The sequence below is a fragment of the Lygodium microphyllum genome, chromosome 3 (genome assembly GCF_053477565.2).
Source record: "Lygodium microphyllum isolate KBCC chromosome 3, Lygodium_microphyllum_v1.1.10, whole genome shotgun sequence".
In the NCBI taxonomy this organism is placed as follows: domain Eukaryota; kingdom Viridiplantae; phylum Streptophyta; class Polypodiopsida; order Schizaeales; family Lygodiaceae; genus Lygodium; species Lygodium microphyllum.
The window spans coordinates 65,241,266-65,260,401 of NC_141137.1; the positions used below are offsets into that span (position 1 = coordinate 65,241,266).

Consider the following 19,136-nt stretch of genomic DNA (forward strand, 5'->3'; position numbering starts at 1 on the left):
TTCTCATAATGCTACTGTGATAGTTGAAAATATTTGTCTTATGTGAGACCCACCTTTCTCTCTATTCATTTAAATCTCATTGATTTGCACGCGTGCGCACACACACACACACACACACACACACACACACACACACACACAAAGTGAAACAATGAAAATTTCTATAAGCTCAATGTCCATATAAAAAACAAAATAATACCATTAGTCTAATAGCTAGTTGGTATATCATGGAACAAAAAGAATAGAACATGTACATTGTTACAAAAATAGAGGAAATTCGTTTGAATATCAAAGTATAAACATTTCTATCACTCTAATGAATTAGTAAAACATGATGATGAGATTCATTTTAATATCAAAGTATAAAAACTTCTATCACTCTAATGAATTAGTAAAACATAATGGGGTAGAAAGATAGTAAGTGTACATTTTCAAACAAAATTATCCTAAATTTTTTGGAAGATCAAACTCCAATATAGTGGCTTCTTCTAGTTATCCAATGTTATAGAAACAAGCATTACAATGAATGCTTGATCCACCCCTGGTTGAATGATAATGGTGTACTGAGGTTTGGAAACGCAGCAAGCAAGTATGAAATGGAATTGTACCTATGCATAAAATGGAAATTAATTATCCAAGCATGATATTGTATCATTTCATTAGTTATTAAAACATTTCTCTTCCATCCTATCTTATACATTCTAACAAAGATATGGTTTATCCCTTAAAACAATCATGAACTTCACCTAAAGAGATTGTCAAATAGGAAAAATAACAATATGCAAGTGAACATGAGTGCAAACATAAGTGTATCTTTGTGTATGCAAAACACCTACATGTATGGGCATGCCCACACATAAGCGCACATGCCTACATATATACAAAGATGCACATTAAAACACATGGTAAAAAAGGATTTCATCATTACCTTGGCAACAACTCCTCCTTCCTTATAGATTATCATTGATCTAGTAAGGCCGTTGGTTTTGAGCTCATAGTCTGGAATGTCTTGTTTAGGGTTTTTGTTTGCCAAGTATACATTGAGTTTGTTGCTACTCCATTCACCTTGCCTCACATGGAACAAAAGCTCTCCACTTTCCCCACGATAAACATTATATTTGTCTTGGCTTAGAAAAGCCTATTAAAAATGAAGAGAAAAGGTCCACATTACTAACTTTTCATTTAGAGTAACAGAAGAGAGAGAATAAGAAAGCACAAGATTTGAAATCAATGGGGAAACAAAAATATCTTCATTACATGTCTAAATAATTATATACATTCCAAAAACAGTACATCAACAAATTGCCAAGGTGATTGAGATGCCCCTTTGACAATTCATGTGCTAATAATTTTCATTTCAATGGTTTTACAATGAAAACATTATAGTAGCTTGCTTAGTAGCACAAGTAACAATACATTTTTTTTGGGGGATAATTACATGGTTTCATGAATTAGTTTTTTTGTCATGGCCAATCGAATTCTAGGATAATAAGTGGCATCTTTGCAACAACTACTACAAAATAGTAACTGTAATTGGCACATCCCATACTAGGGTCAAGAAGAAGCATATGTTGATATACCAAAACTACCTTTGCAATGGTGGTGGTCTAGATTATACATGATAACCATCAATCTAAAGGAGTCATATTTCAAAGGCCAAACTTTTTCCCTTTTGATTTCCTAATCAAGAATCATTCTAGATTTTGCTACTACTAAGGTTCCATCTTTGAAAGAATTTCTCATTTTTTAGAGTCACCATTTTAACATAATAAGTATATGGTCTTAAGCTTCCCCAATATATAAGTTTCCCTAATCACAACAATGCAACAAGCTCCTATATTATCATTGAATTATCCCACTTACAAATTTGGCAATTATCCTTTGTAAGTGGACTAATAACCATGCATTATTTTTTATGGATTTAAGATATCTTGGCCTTGCGATTCATCCTCACATATTCAAATACATTTCTAGTAAGGTTGCCTTATGCTAAACTAGCGATTCATCCTCACATATTAAGATACATTTCTAGTAAGGTCGCCTTATGCTAAACTAGGGATTCATCCTCACATATTAAGATACATTTCTAGTAAGGTCACCTTATGCTAAATAACTTTGAAAACCCCTAGGTAATACCTTATAATTGCCCTTCTAGTAATTAAATCTTGTTGGATGATTACTTGGTTCCTTTCCTTGTTTGATTATACAATTATACTATTTTAAATGTGCTTATGAGCCCTATGAGTTATTTAATCCCTAAAAGATCTAGTGAATCCTAGTGTAATTCCTTTAGGTTATGTTTCTAGAGTTATGGTTTCTCTATCTACATTCAACAAGGTTTCCCTTATTGCTGCTCCTAAGAACTTGTTTGATAACGAGATAGATTTGGGTTGAATTAATTGCATCTTATGTTTGGATTTTAATTAGGTTATCCTTGTACTAAATCCATTAATTGAGATGGGAAGGGGATGTATCAAATTAAGGACTTTTTCTTTGGGTGTCAAAAAAAGTCTCTTAAAATAAGCACATATCGGTTCATTTGGAAGATTTAGGGTCCCAAGTCTAAATAATAATGAATTCTTTCAATTCCCTTGGATATTATTTTTTGTCAATAGTTCTGGGTTTGTTTAGGGACTTCCAATTGTTAGAAATCAAGCTCCACCCTGTCTCTCTTTATGTCTATGTGACTTATCGACATTAGTTGAATACAGCTCTACATGTGTGTGTCATTGAATAAGTCAGTGTAGACTTGATCTAACCATAGTTAGATGATGGCTAGCAAAGCCTAGTGTAAGTCTCACTTTTAGTTTGTAGTCGAGTAATGGAATAATGAAGAAGATGAACATGAGCTGATGCTCATGGGTTATGCTCCACTCTCTGTCTCTCACTCTCTTCCAATTTGGTATCAGAGCCATGCTAGGTGGGCTCTCTAGAGTAGGAGACAGTGACGAAGACCTAAAGAAAGTGAAGCTCAAAGGTTCTTTGAAGACAAGCAGGCCGCCGTTGTTCATTGGAAAGGTATGCATTGGTTCATTGTGGTTCCCATTGGTCAAATGGTTGTTTATGGGTTGTCTGGAGCATTTGGAGGTTTGATTTGGGTGCAACAAAGTGCACATCAAGCATTAGAACGACCAAGATCTATTGTTGTTGTAGCAGCCCCTACTTGCGTGTTTGTGCCTACTTTCAATGCAAGCTGTTGTGACTAGGGAAAACACAATGAAGGCCTATTGAAGCTCTCTTATTCTTGAAACACCATCTTAGAAGGTCATTCGTGGGATCTAAACACAAATGCTTGCCTATTGAGCTCTCCACTGAGCTATAACAGTGAATTGAAGACCTAGAAACATTCTTGAACTGTTGTATACAGGGTATATACGGCATATGCTTTACATTGGAAAGGGTTTGGAGCTCTTGGACATGTCTGGAAGACTTCATTAGAGCATAGTATGCTTAGGGAGACATGTACATTGGTTGTCATGCTTATGGGCTGAAGTTTGTTGACAAAAACACTTAGATTTGGAAGCATTTACTTGGCTGGAAAACTATCATGAATCTATGGGCAGCAAGCATCGTTTACACTTGAAGCATTACATGACATTGCTCGGTTCATGTCAAATGTATGACTTGGGATATGTCTACTAAATGTGTGGAGGACTAAGATAAGAATTTAATACTACTAAAAATTGAAGTGTGGAGCTAGAAATTAATGCACTTACATTGTCTTGGATGGGTACAAACTATAAATGCAATCTATGACTTGGCTTCTTGAAGACAGAGTGTCTATGATTGTATGTATGGTCATGTATTGACCCCGACACACTGAAGCAAATGTATGAAGTGATTTGAAGACATTTTGGAGCTAGATTAACTTTTTTCTGCTGAGTATGTGTTGACTGCAACCTGCATGCAAGATATTTGACACTTATATTTGATGTATATGCACATATGTGCCCGAATGATCATGTATGGAACCATACATGTACTAGCAAATATTCCGGAGGTTTTGGAGCATGTATGACATGTATACATCTCAATTTTAGCTTTGAATCAGTTGCTGGTCATCACTAACAATTTATAGATTTCAGACTGCATGTATGTACTCTGACAATAAGGTTGCATGATACAAAGTATACGTAAACTACATGGTCTATGTATTGATGGATGTACCTACTAGGGGTTATGCCACATTTTTGTGGATGGTTTTGAATGTTGATAGGCTAAAATACCTTGATTTTAATAGTGAATTTGTTGCAGAAAAATGCCATAGACTACAGTTGGTTAGTGAGACTTGTTGGCTTGCAGGTAGTGTAGACATTGTTTATAACAACATGGCAAATGCACAGGGCACTGATAATATTACCCAAATTGTTGGTGAGAAGTTGGATAACAAGAATTTTTCCTTGTGGAAATTCAGAATGAAGAACTTTTTGGTTGGGCAGAGGATATTGGGATCTATGCACTGGTGATGAAGCTAAATCTGAATTGCCTAAACAACCAACACATGATCAGAGAAGAGCTCATAAACAGTGGATAGAGAGAGCATGCAAAGTGCTACATTGGTTTTTCTCATGTATATATGATGCTATGGCAATACAGATCACTGGATGTGATTCCCCAAAGGATGCTTGGCACATATTCATGAAGAACTATGGAAATGTAACACATGCACGAAAGATTCAGCTGAAATAACAATTCAACAACATGTCTAGGAATGGTAGAAGCATCCAGGCCTGCACAACAAAGATTAAGACCATAGCGGATGAGCTTTCCACTGTTGGATCACATGTATCTTAGGATGATATGATTGATGTCACTCTAAATGAACTTAGCAAGGAATGTAAAGCATTTGATACATCTATTTCTAGTAGATCCGAACCCCCTGATTGGGATGAGTTTCTTGCTTTGTTGTTGCATGAGGAAGTAAACCTTGGATTGAGCATAGGTTCTAGAACGTCTCAAAGCAAAGACACTCTCCTTTATTGTAGCCAGCATGGCAGAGGCTGTGGCTCGTTTCAAGGCTGAGGAGATACTCAAAACACATATGGACAACATCAGAAGAGTAATTAGCATGGCACAAATACACAAGGCTAGTGTGGATTTGGCGGCTTTAGAGGTAGGGGGAGATCACCCCATGGTGGTAGAGGTGGTGGATCATGGTAGTCAAATGATCAATCCAATAGGGATAAAGACTATCATTACTACAGCAAATATGAGCACATTTCCAAGGATTGTCATAAGAAACAGGCATACATGTAAGCTAACGGAAGCCAACATGGGAATTATGCATCATCTAGCAGTGCTCATGATGATCAGGGTGATAGATTGTTTGCCATGTAGCATATGCCCAGGAATGCACCTAAGCAGAATAGAGATGAGAGATGGTACATTGACTCTGGGGCTTCTAACCTTATGACACCCCATGAAGAGTGGTTTGATGAGTTGGTTGCAGGTTCACATGGTTATGTTTGTATTGGGGATGACACCCAGCATGACATTTAGCACATAGGAGTTGTTTCGTTGATTATACATGATGGCAAGAAAAAGAGCTTGTATGATGTATTGCATGTACCGTCAATAACTAAGAATCTCTTGTTAGTGGGACAGATAGCAGAACAAAATCTGCAAGTTAAATTCAATAAAGATATATGCTTTATATGAAGAATATGATAATGGCTGTAAATTAATTGCCAGAGGCAGAAGGGATGGCATGATGTTTACCTTGGACTCATCCATTCTAGAGCTTAAGACATCCATGTTTGCACATGATAAGGGTGCTATATGGGATGTTGAGATTTGGCATAAGAGGATTGGCCATGTTAATGTTCAAAAGCTGAAATCTATGCAGCAGAAGGAAGTGGTACGTGGATTCAACAAATTCAAGTATAATGACTTTGGCCATGTATGTCCTGCATGTCAATTTGGAAAGCAGGTAAAAATTCCCTTTATGAAGCATATCAAGAATAGTTCAAGACCTTTGTAGTTAGTGCACTCTTATGTTTGGGGTCCATCACATAATGCTTCATTTGGTGGTGCTCATTACTATGTATCCTTCATTGATGATTTTAGCAAGTACACATGGCTATACATATTGAAACATAAAGATGAAGTGTTTGATGCATTCAGAGATTTCAAGAAGCATGCTGAAAATGAGTTGGCCTGCTATATTTCTTGTCTTAGGTTAGATGGAGGCGAAGAATATGTCTCACGGGAGTTTGATAAAGTATGGGTTCAGAAGAAAGCTTACTTGCAGCTATACACTGCAACAAAACTGTGTAGCAAAGAGAAAAAATAGGGTATTGATGGAGTTAGTTAGAGCTATGTTGAATGAAAAGTGTTTGCTTAATACTTACTGGGTTGAAGTAGTAGTGACTGTTGTATATGCACTGAATAGAACCCCTACAGTAGGGATTCATGATGTAACACCTTATGAGAGGTTGTATGGTCATAAGCGTGACATTAGGCACTTAATGGTCTTTGGTTGCATTGTGTACATGCATATTCCTGATGAAAAGATGAAGAAATTGGATTTGAAAGCTATCAGGAGCGTGTTTTTGGATTATGCACATGACAAGAGAGCTTATAAATGGTATGTGCCATCTACTCATGAGACATTGATTAGCAGAGATGTTGTCTTTGAGGAGCTAGCTTCTTGGTATGGGAATCTAGGTGCAGTGCCTATTGATGGATCAGCCAGCATAAGTAATGCTAAAAATACCCTTATAGTTAGTACATCTATGAGTTGTCCTCGATAGGTGATGTGTCATCTATAGTGAGTTCTTGGTTGGACGATTACGGAATCATACTCCTATGTCCACTGACACGGACATGTCAATGAGGGGGAGATTGGATAAGGGAAAAGAAAAGATGTTTGAGGATGTAATAGGTCACTTACTACAAGTTATGAGTCGTCTAGCAATGATAGCTTGGACAATGAGTTGGGGATTCCTTCTGTTATGACTGCTAGTGCAAGGCAGAATTGGTATGTATTGCCTCATGAGAGACAAGGTTAGAGTGACCCAAAGTTGAGGAGATCTTAGAGGGTTAGAACACCAATTGATAGGTACACATACACTGGATATTTAGCTCATCATTACATCTATATGACTAAGGTGACAAGTTTCAAAGAACCCACTAAGTATGATGAGGCAGTTGTAGATGAGAACTGGTATGTTTCCATGGACAAAGAGTATTCAAATTTGGTTGAAAATGGAACATGGGATTTGGTTCATTTGCCTAAAGGGAAAATCCCCATTGGTTGCAAATGGTTGTACAAGGTTAAATGCAAGTCGGATGGGTCATTGGAATGCTATAAGGCCAGGCTGGTCGCAAAAGGGTATGCACAACAATATGGTCTTGACTATGAGGAGACTTTCAGCCTTGTAGCTAAAATGGCGATAGTCAAAACAATCATTGCATTGGTAGCAGCTAAAGGCTAGAAGTTATGGCAAATGGATGTTAAAAATGCCTTTCTAAATGGTGACTTATAGGAAGAATTATATATGGAGCAGCCTGAAGGCTATGTGCATCCGGATTTTCTGATACATGTATGAAAAAGATATTGTATGGGCTGAAACAATCACCCAGAGCTTGGAATTCTTGAATTAGTAGTTATTTACAGCAGCATGGATTTAGATTAGGTGATGAGATCATAGTTTATTTGTGAAGAAGATGGATTATGGCTATGTGTTTCTGGTTGTTTATATCGATGATTTAATCATTACTAGAGATTATGAGAGTGGGATTGCTGAAATAAAGTCATTGTTATAGGCTGAATTCAAAGTCAAAGATCTTAGTGAGTTGAAATATTTTATGGGAATTGAGGTAGTGTCTACGCCTCAAGGCATATGGTTATTGTAGAAGCAGTATGCTCATGACATGTTATAGAAGTATGGTATGGAAGAATGTAGGCTATGGATACACCCCTAGACCAAAATGTCAAGCTACAGATTGATGTTGGGACTGAGATAGAGAATGTTACCATGTATAGACAGATAGTGGGCATCTTGATTTACCTTACCTGACTTGAGCTATGTCGTGGGGCTACTAAGTCAATTCATGCAGAAGCCTCGGATGCTTGCAAGCAATCCCGTCTACCATGCAAGATCTAAACATATTGAAGTACATTACCATTTCATTAGAGAAATAGTACTAGTAGAGAAGATTGACTCGATACATGTGAGGACTGAAGACCAGATAGCGGATATCTTTACCGAATCACTTGGTAAAGAAAAGTTCATCTATTTTAGGCAGCGGCTTGGAGTATTACAGATGTTTGAGCTTGAGGGTGAGTGTTAGAAATCAACCTCCACCCTGTTTCTCTTTATGTCTGTGTGACTTACCGACATTAGCTAGATACAACTGAAAAAAAGGTATCTTAGAAGGTTAGCAAAATCAAAGCCCTTGTAGAACCGACATACTACTAAGGCCTTGCCTCGAGGATCTAGCCTAGAGGCAAGCCAAAAATCATCTACAACAAAGATATACAAGGCTAGACGTCTTAAGGTCCTTATCTTTATGCTTGGAGAGAAAGGTGAGCATATCTTTGGAATTTCCTACCCACTAAGAGGGCGTTCGCACATAAACAGGAACACGAGCGGGTCTGCATGAAACCAGCCCGATCTGACCCTCAGTGCTATCTATGATTGGAGAGCTATGAATAAGGCTCACAAGGAACTTTAGACACTAAACTAGATAGTAAAACGACTCACATTTAGTAAATGTATAAAATTTTCTAGTTAGCAAGTAGGAAATTTTAGATCTCAACTAGGTTTTTAGTTTTACTATATAAAAATGAAGTTAGAACTAGCAAATAGACTAGTATCTAGCAAATGCATGTAGTTTTCTAGTTACCATGTAGGGAGTTTTAGATTTAAACTAGGATATTAGTTTTATTTGATAAATATAAAGGCATCTATAACTAGTAAAATACGTGTTTACTTAGCAAATAAATCTTATAACTTATAAGTCATAGAAAATAGTCATTATCATAATAAGCTAAGTAACACTTCTTAAAACAATATTATGCTAATGTGTTGGAGAACCTATGTTACTAAGTCTTGGACAACTATTAATGTAACTTGCATCTCAATCTCCTCTTGCATGCTTTGCATTTCAAAAACACTATTCATGTGTAGGCAGTGATAGAAAAACCATTTCATATAGTTGTTGTTTACACCAAACATAGTTTAATGTACTAATTGCATGATGTGTAGAACTTTTAATGTGATGTAGTATTGTGAAGATTCTATTATGGTAACATAGGAAACTTGCAAATTTATCAAGGTGTAAACTTGCCAATGTAAATTTTTCATATCCCAGATATTTATTCATATTCTCATGCATGGTTTATATATCTAATGTCTAGATAATCATGCATTTGCATATACACTTATTTATTGAAGTCACACATACACATGACATATATTGTGTCACAAGGATAGTTGGGACCACCTTAAACCTTACGTTCAACCCTAGTGCAACACAAGAAGGTGGAAGATGTGTTTACTTGGCATAATAGACACCAGGGAACCACATGGTGCACTACCCGCTTGTATAGGTGCTATGCTAATAAGCATGCATGGTGGATCTCCAATGGTCTTCGGGTCCTTTCCATCCTCTCAGAGATGGTGTCCAACCATATCCCCTTGTTGATCTCCCTTAGGGTGATCCTCTTAGGTAAGAAATCTAATGGTCCCTCCCCATTTAGACTCAACACTTCTTTTTTTGACGAGAAACAATTTGTTCAATCCCTATGTCGCATATGGGAAGGATTCAAGGACAACATGCGATCTCTTGTGTTCAGATGGATCAAATGCTCAGAGAGCATTATTAAGGCCTCAAAGAGACATTGCACCAAGATGGTTTCTTGTAGAAAAAGGAATTGCCCCCTTGTTGCTAAGGCATGAGAAGTTGCTACTTACTCTTGGAGATCATGTAATGCAGTTGGTTTGAGGATTTTTTTGAAAGGAAGAAGAAAGGAAGGTCTCTATTGCTAAGGTCCAACTCAAAGGTATGTGGGACATCATGGGTGATGCTCCCACTTCTTGGTCTCTCGGCACAATTAGATCTAAACACAAGATAGAAACCATTGTTTGTGTAGAAGATGAGATGGGTAATATGATTTTTGATGATCAAGGGATTGCTTGGGTGTTTAGCTGCCACCTCTCCTCGATTGCTCAAACTGATCCCCCAAAGACACATGACTATGAAGCTAGGATTGAGGCCTTCTTCAAAGTCTCTAGTTGACTCCAAAGGCATCAAGCGTAATAGTGATAAATCTCTAGTTGACTCCCCCTTCTTCAGAGAACAATGCCATGATGGCCTCCCCCTTGAACTTAATTGGGTCAGTGTCTCAATATATCTCTTTGAGATTTTAAATAGAGGGCTCATTAATTTAGTGCCCAAGTCCTTTGAGAGAAGCAAGCCAACTCATTGGAGGCCTGTTAAGAATGCTCCCCTTTGCATACAAGGTTCTAGCCAAAACTTTGGCTATGAGAATTAGGATATTGTTGTCCAAAGTGGTCTATCAGAGAAAATATGGTTTCATCCATGGGTGCTCTGTACAGAATGTGGTTATGAACCTTGTGCTTGCTATAGATGAGGCTCTGATTTACCAAATCAACTTTGTCTTGGTCAATACGGACCTCAATAAAGCTTATGATAGAGTCAACTAGAGATTTATCATTGCTATGCTTGATGCCTTTGGATTTAGACCAATGTTCATTAAGATGGTCTCATCATTGTTCTCCAATGCCTTGGCCTATATGATGGTTAATGGTTTGCCCCCCCCCCCCCCCCCCCCCCCCTCAAGAGGTTGATATGACAAGGATGCCCATTGGCCCCTCTACTATTTGCCCTCATCATTGACCCTTCACTTAAAAGAAATGATAAGGCAATGGTTGATGCTGCTATCTAGGGCCTACCCATGTCTAACAAATAGCAATTCATGGTGCAATTTTTCACTAATGACAATGCTAGCATATTGCAAGTTAAGAAATCATGGATTGATTTATTGGCTATCTATAAGGAGTTTGCAACTCTATCAGCATCCAACATTAGTGTTAGTCATGGATTGATTTACTAGCTATCTATAAGGAGTTTGCAACTCTATCGGCATCCAAGATTAGTGTTAGTCAATCCTTACATCGAACACAATATATATGGGCTCTCCTTCCAATCAACACAACATTGTGGAGTAGGTAGAAACAATAAATCTTAGGGATGGAGGAACCCAGAAAGAACTACACGTGATCAATGGCTCATCAATTGGCCTTAGAGAGAGAGAGAAAGTCATTGGCTCCATAAGGTCACATCTGAACACAAAACCCAATGGCCAACTTCACCAGCCCCCAATCTGGTGCACCTAATTAAGCTTATAACATCCCCCATAGGCAACCCACTTTGGATGTGCAAGAAAGAAAGGGATATTAAAGGCCCCCACCCACCAAATTGGCTATGAAGACCTAGGTAGAATGGAGGAAGGAATTCTTGCACACTAGACCATCAACATGGAGAAAGAGAGCTCAAAAGGCACGGTGGGCTATGAAGTCAAACAAATCAAATGCACTGATATAGTGGCATGTGACAATCAACATAGGCTACCTATTAGAGCTAGGATCTCCAAGATTGTTAAGGTACCCTTGTGGCGTGTATCACATAGGAATAACAAGGAATGTACCAAGCACCTGCTCTGGGATTGCCCCCACTCCCAAGTAGTTTGGAATGAACATAAAGTGCCAATGACATGGTAAGATTGCACATGGAAGTGTGTCTTAGAAAGAAATAAAAATGGGAAATAGATTGAAAACTGGTTATATAAAATGCATTGGTACCTATACCCATAGCCTATCTAGTTGTCCTTCATATTCTATAGCACACGCATTTTACTTGCAATATTTTGCAAGTAGCAACCAATCATGTGACCAAGGACATTACCTTAAGTCACTCATGTTTGACTAGGGACATAATAGCCCGTTATATCTATGATAGACAATATCTACGATGTCTATCTTTATATATAATATCCAAGGAGCTGTGGAACTAAATGTTGAGACATAGGCATATGAACCCTATGTAGCACCATAAATATTTTCAAGCTTTATGGTGCTATAGGAAAGAACTCTAAAAATTTCCTTGAGATCAAAATTTGTAGTCTAGAGTATAAGCAAGGAGAAGACCTAGGTAAGTTCATTTCTCACATGAAGGGGCTCATGGCACAACTATCCTCAGTTTAAGCTCCATATCTTATAGCTTGCCAAGATTAGTCTTTATGCTTGTGCCAAGTGAAGATGGCCCTATGCATAATTGAACTTTAATACTATTTTCTTAAAAATTCTAATCCTTCTATCATTGAAGCATGGGTTTAGGATGGCCATGTTTACAAGAGTAGTAAATGAGGATTAGATTATATCAAATATCTATATCATCATATCAAATGATTTTTTCCAAAATGGTCAAGAGAAATTTTATGTGATAAGTTCAAAATAGTTGCACTTGGCATAAATCACTATTCTCAAAAATTCAAATCAAATTGTATTATAATCCTTGGAGGGGTTAGAAAAAAAGATGTTCTCTATACTTAAAAGTAGAAATTCAAGATTAGAAATCTTAAATACTTTAGTTGAAATTTCTTCAAATTGCATTTTTGATAGAGATCTCTACAATATTTATCTATCAAATTTTTTAATCTACATTGAAAGTTAGGAAAAATATGCTCATGCATCATGCTCAACATCCGTGCCATGGCAAATGCTGTGATCATGAGCATGGCGAAGGAAGCCCATCATGGGCTCATTTCCAAAGGATTCCCATAGGATGATCAAACATTAGAAACAAATGAAATTACATGGGCCAAAATATCTTGCAAAACCCTTAAAACAAATTTGCTAATAGTAACACCCGTTTGAAGGGTAGCTGTTCGTTGTCTGCCCATCGTCTGTCGTAGGGTAGTCATCTGTTGTCGATCTGGGGAGGCCTTTGTAGCAGCATCGTCCCTAAAAACAAATTTGCTAATGGTAACACCCTTTTGAAGGGTAGTTGTCCTCGTCTTCTATCCATTGTCTATCTTGAAACGCAGTCGTCTGTTGTCTATCTGGGGGGCCTTTTGAAGGGTAGTTCTTTGTCGTCTTCTGCCCATCGTCTGTCTTGAAGGGCAGTCGTCTGTTGTCTGTCTGGGGGGGCCTTTGTAGCAGCATTGTCTTTGTCTTGAAGGCTTCCCGATCACAACCAATACCCCCCACCAAGGAATGTGCCTCCAGAAATTGAGCAACCATGCCTTCGACAACATTCCCAATTGTCGAGGTCTTGCTCTCCTTGAAAATCATGAAGACCAACACTCGCCAATACGAGGATGAACAAGGAGAAACTGGTTGATTTGGAGCTAAATTTGGCAAGGTAAATCATACACATGATAAATTATCATTAGCTAGATGAGCTTTATCATTTGTTAGTATGCTAATGTGAATTGACTGCATGTTTGTATTAGTCCACCAATGATCATCAAAGCTAAATGAATTATAAGAATCGCATGTAGCAACACATATGAACACTTCAATGTAGGCGGATTTGGTGATGATGAGCCTCTCGAGAGGGTGAGGCCTGCTTGGATATTTCTCTTGTGGTGTAGAAGGGGTTGAGGGTATTGGTGACAGTCCTCTCCATGGAAGGCAAATAAAAACTACTGCAGTATTGTAGCTGAGCAGAGCTATCAAGCTCTTTTTGCAACCTGCCTTCTAGTCAAAGATGGTGGATCTGAAGATGCCCCTTCCCAGATACATGCAAATCAATAGCATATCCTCAAAGGAATTGCAGATCCTCACCCCTCGGGGATTAGGGGCTAGGACTTGTGCTTGGATCCATGTACTACAGGTAATTTCAATAACTGTGTATTGAGAGGTTAGTGGGCACACTTCTTGACCAGATCAAGTATTATTCGGAGCTCCTGTGTGCTGAGCATGATCGATTGACACAAGTAATATTTGGATCAATAGTTCCTGAATCTCCCATAGGCAACTCCAATCCCCTCTCCCTAGTAGATCAGAATCATGAGAGAAGTGAGAGCTGCAATGACTGCCCTTGTGGAGAGGGATGGCATCACACCCTAGAAGAAGCGCATTAATGTCTGTGTATCCCCCTTTTCAGGTTCTGTGTCATTGACAGAGTGCATGAGGAACATGCAAAGCAGAGAGATGACTGAGCTGCAAGACCCCCTTGCTTATAGCATTTACAGAAGAGAGCGTTAGAGGTGACTTGCTCTCATTTGGGTGTGATCAGCCCATTAGCCGTTTAATGATGCTTCCATGGTGCCAATCGTCTCCTCTCTGATCTGGATTGGATCTGTTGATGGCCTCGTAGGTTTTGTTATTCCGTTCTACGGCATCCGGTCATCTCTTCAGTCACATTTCATACTTGTCTGAGATAAGAAGGCAACCCGTCGGCATCCCATCCAGGGTGTTTAATGTTGCCCTCCCCATGCAGGTGCATTAAACAAATTACCTTGGTTCCACAATTAGAATGTGCAGACTGCCCCTCGGATGGTACTTTCAGGTCTTCTTCCTGTTCCATTCATTACCAAGCTATGATTAGATCAACTTTGATTTCATATATCCGTTTTCTCTTCTGCCTCTTTGGATTCTTGTCAGTTGATCATTTACACAAACTCTTTGAGCACTTTTTCAGTCAGTTAGATGAAAACATCTACACTGTCCCACTGCATTCTATGTCTCATGTTCCCTAGTTTTAGTCATTTAATAATGATAAAGACCACAGGCCCTTCCTTGGAATGAAGAAGATGTTGCAACTTCCTATTCCATGGTTTTAGTCATTTAATACTGATAAAGACCATAAGCCCTTCCTTGCAATCAAGAGTGGGTGCGACTGCCCGTTGTCTACTCCATGCTATTTACAGGGTAATGCTGCTCTTTGATGAAAACAAAGGCCCACAACTCTAATGCTGGGAGTGATAGATGATCCCTCATATTTCTGCCAATCAACAATCAGATACTAACAAGTACATTACTTTGCTCATTTGAAAGTGTGGCCTGTCTTGTGGTTGTATTGGAGTCATATGTTCTTGATGAGCCTAGAATTGGTTGCTCTCAATTGGTGTGGAAGAGTACAGGGCTACAAAGAAAGCATTTATGGAGGAAAAATTATTCGAAAGTGATTACTCAGATGAGTCTCTATGCACCTATGAACTGACTTGTGGCTTCATGTCTAGAGATGTTGAAGTTTGAGGTAAGATCGTGCTTCTCTGAACTGTATTGTTCCTTTGACATAGCATGCATGAAAACTAAGATCGCAAACATCTTGCAGAGAGGAGGATAGTCTGTCAGAGCTGCATGCAGTGGACTCTACATGTAGCCATGCCATTGAAATCGCACCCATGGGCCCACCTTTAATCGTGCTTTTTAACATTTTGTTTATGTATGGTTTAGATAACTATTGCTAAAGTACGTATGTAGCTCTATTGCTAAAGTACTTCAGAATATGGTTTTAAATGTAGCAATATTGCTAAACTAGTATAGACTATGATATGTCTATGCAACTAAAATATGTTATGGACCGGATTTTTTTTGCAGTCTTGGAGTTTTAATTGTGAAGCTCATAATTTCATCAACCTTGGATTGAAGATTGAAGATACTCAAGTAAGGGATGTCTTCTTCTACAAGCACATTAACAAAATGTATATGTAACTACAAAATGTTTAATTATTTCATTTTGTTAGCATCAGTAGCAATCCAAAAATGTGTAATTATGTTGGATATGTGGCCCAATGTGCAGAAAATGGACAGTTTGTTGGCTAGATGATAGCATTAGCACTCCAAAATGGTGTAGTAGCTAGGAATTCTCCATGATGAGATGTACGTCATGTTTGAATTCCTTTTTAAGGATACATAGACACTTCTTGGTTATATCACGATATATTCATATACTAATGTACACGTTGATGGCCATAAGTTGTAGAGAGGCATCTTACTTGCACTTGTCATGTTGTTGTAGGACTTAGTCGAATTGGTGAAGTTGTAAACAAGTTTCTTACTTGTTGACATGTTGGTAGGACTCAGTCAAAGATGCTATGGGTTTCTTCTATTGTTAGTCAGTGATGATTATACTAGCTGGTACTTCCTAGTTAGGGTGAGGAACATCCTTCAACACAACATAGAGATATGGTTGGACCCTGGGGTTGAAAAAAAAAATGGTGCATAATGATTGAAGAAATATTTTTTATCCCCATTGGTCTAAGTGAAGAGCTTGTTCTAAAGAAATGCTTTTGACATTACAAGTCAAGCTTCGCCATCAATCAATGTTGTGTGATTATACTATAGGTTTCTTGGACAAACTTTGCCTTTAATCAATGCTTGCACCTCTAGAATAGTAGTGGGGTACAATAGTTTTAAGGTGAGGTGTCATTTGAATAGATGTCTCTCCTAAAACACATCAGTAGTAGCTATCCACAAATGTCTAATGATGTTGGGTACATAGTCGAGTGTGCAGAAAATGTAGAGTTTGCTAGCTAGATGATGATATCAACACTTCAAGATGGTGTAGTAGTTGGGTATTCTCCATGATGAAAGGTATGAAATGTTTGAATTTCTTTTTAAGGATATATAGACACTTTTTGGTTATATTAGAATGGATTCATATACTAATGTACATGTTGATGGCCCTAAGTTGTAGAGAAGCATCCTACTTGCACTTATCATGAAGTTGTAGGACTCAGTCAAATTAGTGAATTTGTAGAGAAGTATCTTACTTGTACTTGACATGTTATGGTAGGACTCAATCAAAGATGCTATGGGTCTCCACTATTGTTTAATAAGTACATCATAAAAGCTACTTCAAGGATGCTTGCTCATGGAAGAGAGCTTCAAGGATGCTTCCTCATGGAAGAGAGCACCTGAAGATGGAATTGGATTCATAGTTTTTTTCCTAGAAGAGGATGAAGAACATCATGAAGCATCTGAAGATGCTCATCTCAAGTCTTGGTTTGAATCAATATGCCATCAAGCCAAATGAGCAAGAGTTTCTTATGTATTAAACGATGGAAAATTGTGTTGCTATGAGTGTTGCATGTGGCCTTATTTAGTGTATAACAACTCTATTCCCTCTAAGAGGATTTTAACTATTACTTTTTCATCTTTAGACCAATGATGGTTGCATATGACACTTTAAAAGTGATATGCCATGTACCCCCCGCCGAACGGTTAGGCTCAAGCGACTTGTGGTGATCCTTGCGAGGACATCGTGTCGTGGCGGTCAACATGTGACCACTAGGCGGTGAGGAGCGAAGTGCGGTGCCTTGGAACACGTGTCTCGTTTGTGGCAAGATCGTGTTCGAGCTCCATGGTTCTCAATGCTAACGGCGATTCTCGTCGTGAATATTGTGCGGCTTGTATCGATACGGATGGATCGAAACCGATGGAACGATGTGATCGAGGTGCTCGTCGGTGGGGCTTGTTCCCGGTGGGGTTGAGTGCACCTCATGATGGGCTCTTGTTGATGCGAAACGGTGGAATGCATGAGCGTCTCCATTGTCTTTCGACTCGACACGAGCTCGGAATGTGGCCGACAAGACAATGTGGAGCACGCCTCGTGCATGGTGGTGATGATGGCCGATGCACGTGCTCGTGTGCAGCTTTGTCCACGGTGGGAAACGAAAGCATGCCCTCGTCCCATCCCCATTTGTCGTTTTCTTTTTCTCCCCGTAAACTCTCGAGCCTTCGTGCTCCTCCCCTCTTTCTCTTTACATTAAGAACAACACATTGGTGATGAGGTCGTGCCTTTTTGTCCCGCAGCCACACTTGATGTGGAGTCAGAACGCGCAGCAGCGGTGCTGCTCGTGTGACGAAAGATAGCTACCTGGTTGATCCTGCCAGTAGTCATATGCTTGTCTCAAAGATTAAGCCATGCATATGTAAGTATAAACTCTCTTGTACTGTGAAACTGCGAATGGCTCATTAAATCAGTTATAGTTTCTTTGATGGTACCTTGCTACTCGGATAACCGTAGTAATTCTAGAGCTAATACGTGCACCAACTCCCGACTTCTGGAAGGGACACATTTATTAGATGTATTATAATTTTGTTGAAACTATTAGTACTATATAAGAATATTTTGTTGTATTAATAGTTCCAACTAGTTTTCTTGTATAGGAAAATTTTACTATATCTATGGTTTGAACTAGTTTTCTTATCTAGAAGTATTTCACTAGATCATCAACTAGGAATTTTAAAAATTTTCTACATAGAAATATTTTACTAGATCACTAACTTGTAAAGTGTTCCACTTTTACTAGTTGAGACTTTTTCTAGATACTTTGATCTCCTCGAGAGGAAAGATCTCTCTTTTTTTACTATATGGAAACGTGTTTAAAGTTCTCTCTTTTTTTACTATATGGAAACGTGTTTAAAGTTCCTTGTGGCTGATCTCCTCGAGAGGAAAGACAACAAAGCAAAATCATAAGAGGTGTAGGTATAAGAGGGCCGTTAATTGAGATACCTGAATGGGCTTGGCGGAGAGGAGCACGGCGCCCTGGTGGTCTCGGAGGAGGCGGGGGCCGCGGGACAGGAAGGCGACGCGCGTCTCGCTGGTGAAGAGGAGATCCTTGGTAGAGGCGCTGCGGACCGACATGTCGGGACTCCCCCAGGACCCCAGCACGTTAAAAACCTCCAGCACCTCCTCCGCCCCGCTGCAGAACTCAGGCCCGACTACCGCCGCACCATGCCTTGCCATCCTCCCTTCTTATGAATCCCCGGCTTCCCCTCCACCTTCTTCTTCTTCTTCTTCTAATTCCTCCTTTGCCTTTGCGCCTCGCTTGGAAGCCAGAGTCGCGAGAGCACTCAACACGCCGTCTCAGACGCCTCTCCCTATAAACACAATTTGCACAAGAGCCCGTGTCCTGATTATGAAGAGATTCGCTGTGTGCATTCCCAAGATTGAGAGAGGACGACACTCTTCGACCCGTCGTCCTACCAGTGCCCTGATGTTGATTCTTCCCTTCAGAGCTCTTTGGTCAACACACGACACCATGACATACTCGGTCCGCCCGGGTCAGGTTTCTCTATCAAAACCGGTGTTTGCATAAAGCATTCGAGTCTCCAGCTGGTTACACACCAAGTGACGGACAGCTAACCTCC

The 19,136-nt window shown here is 39.1% G+C and overlaps 1 protein-coding gene and 1 long non-coding RNA gene across 2 annotated transcripts; one reads left to right on the plus strand and one right to left on the minus strand.

Annotated features, from left to right (window-relative positions):
• Positions 1-321: 321 nt before the first annotated feature.
• On the minus strand, positions 322-19,077 carry LOC148038435 (protein LURP-one-related 10-like). Its single transcript, XM_087671998.1, has 3 exons — positions 18,499-19,077; positions 929-1,138; positions 322-608 (listed from the first exon to the last, which is right to left on the minus strand). The coding sequence occupies exons 1-3, from the start codon at positions 18,730-18,732 to the stop codon at positions 489-491; spliced, it is 564 nt and encodes a 187-aa protein (XP_087528124.1). The 5' UTR covers positions 18,733-19,077; the 3' UTR covers positions 322-488.
• Positions 12,886-16,765, plus strand: LOC148038436 (uncharacterized). The gene is made up of 3 exons (XR_015689564.1): positions 12,886-15,644; positions 15,781-15,860; positions 16,000-16,765. It is a non-coding gene; the product is annotated as an uncharacterized LOC148038436 (long non-coding RNA).
• Positions 19,078-19,136: the final 59 nt, after the last annotated feature.

What these genes read in the sequence shown, in the direction of transcription:
- LOC148038435 (XM_087671998.1), bottom strand. Translation starts at nt 18,732, where the DNA reads ATGGCAAGGCATGGTGCGGCGGTAGTCGGGCCTGAGTTCTGCAGCGGG. An exon ending in TCTCCGCCAAGCCCATTCAG is followed by an intron (nt 1,139 to 18,498) that starts GTATCTCAATTA and finishes CATTTTTAATAG; the next exon opens with GCTTTTCTAAGCCAAGACAA. An exon ending in AAGGAGGAGTTGTTGCCAAG is followed by an intron (nt 609 to 928) that starts GTAATGATGAAA and finishes TTTTATGCATAG; the next exon opens with GTACAATTCCATTTCATACT.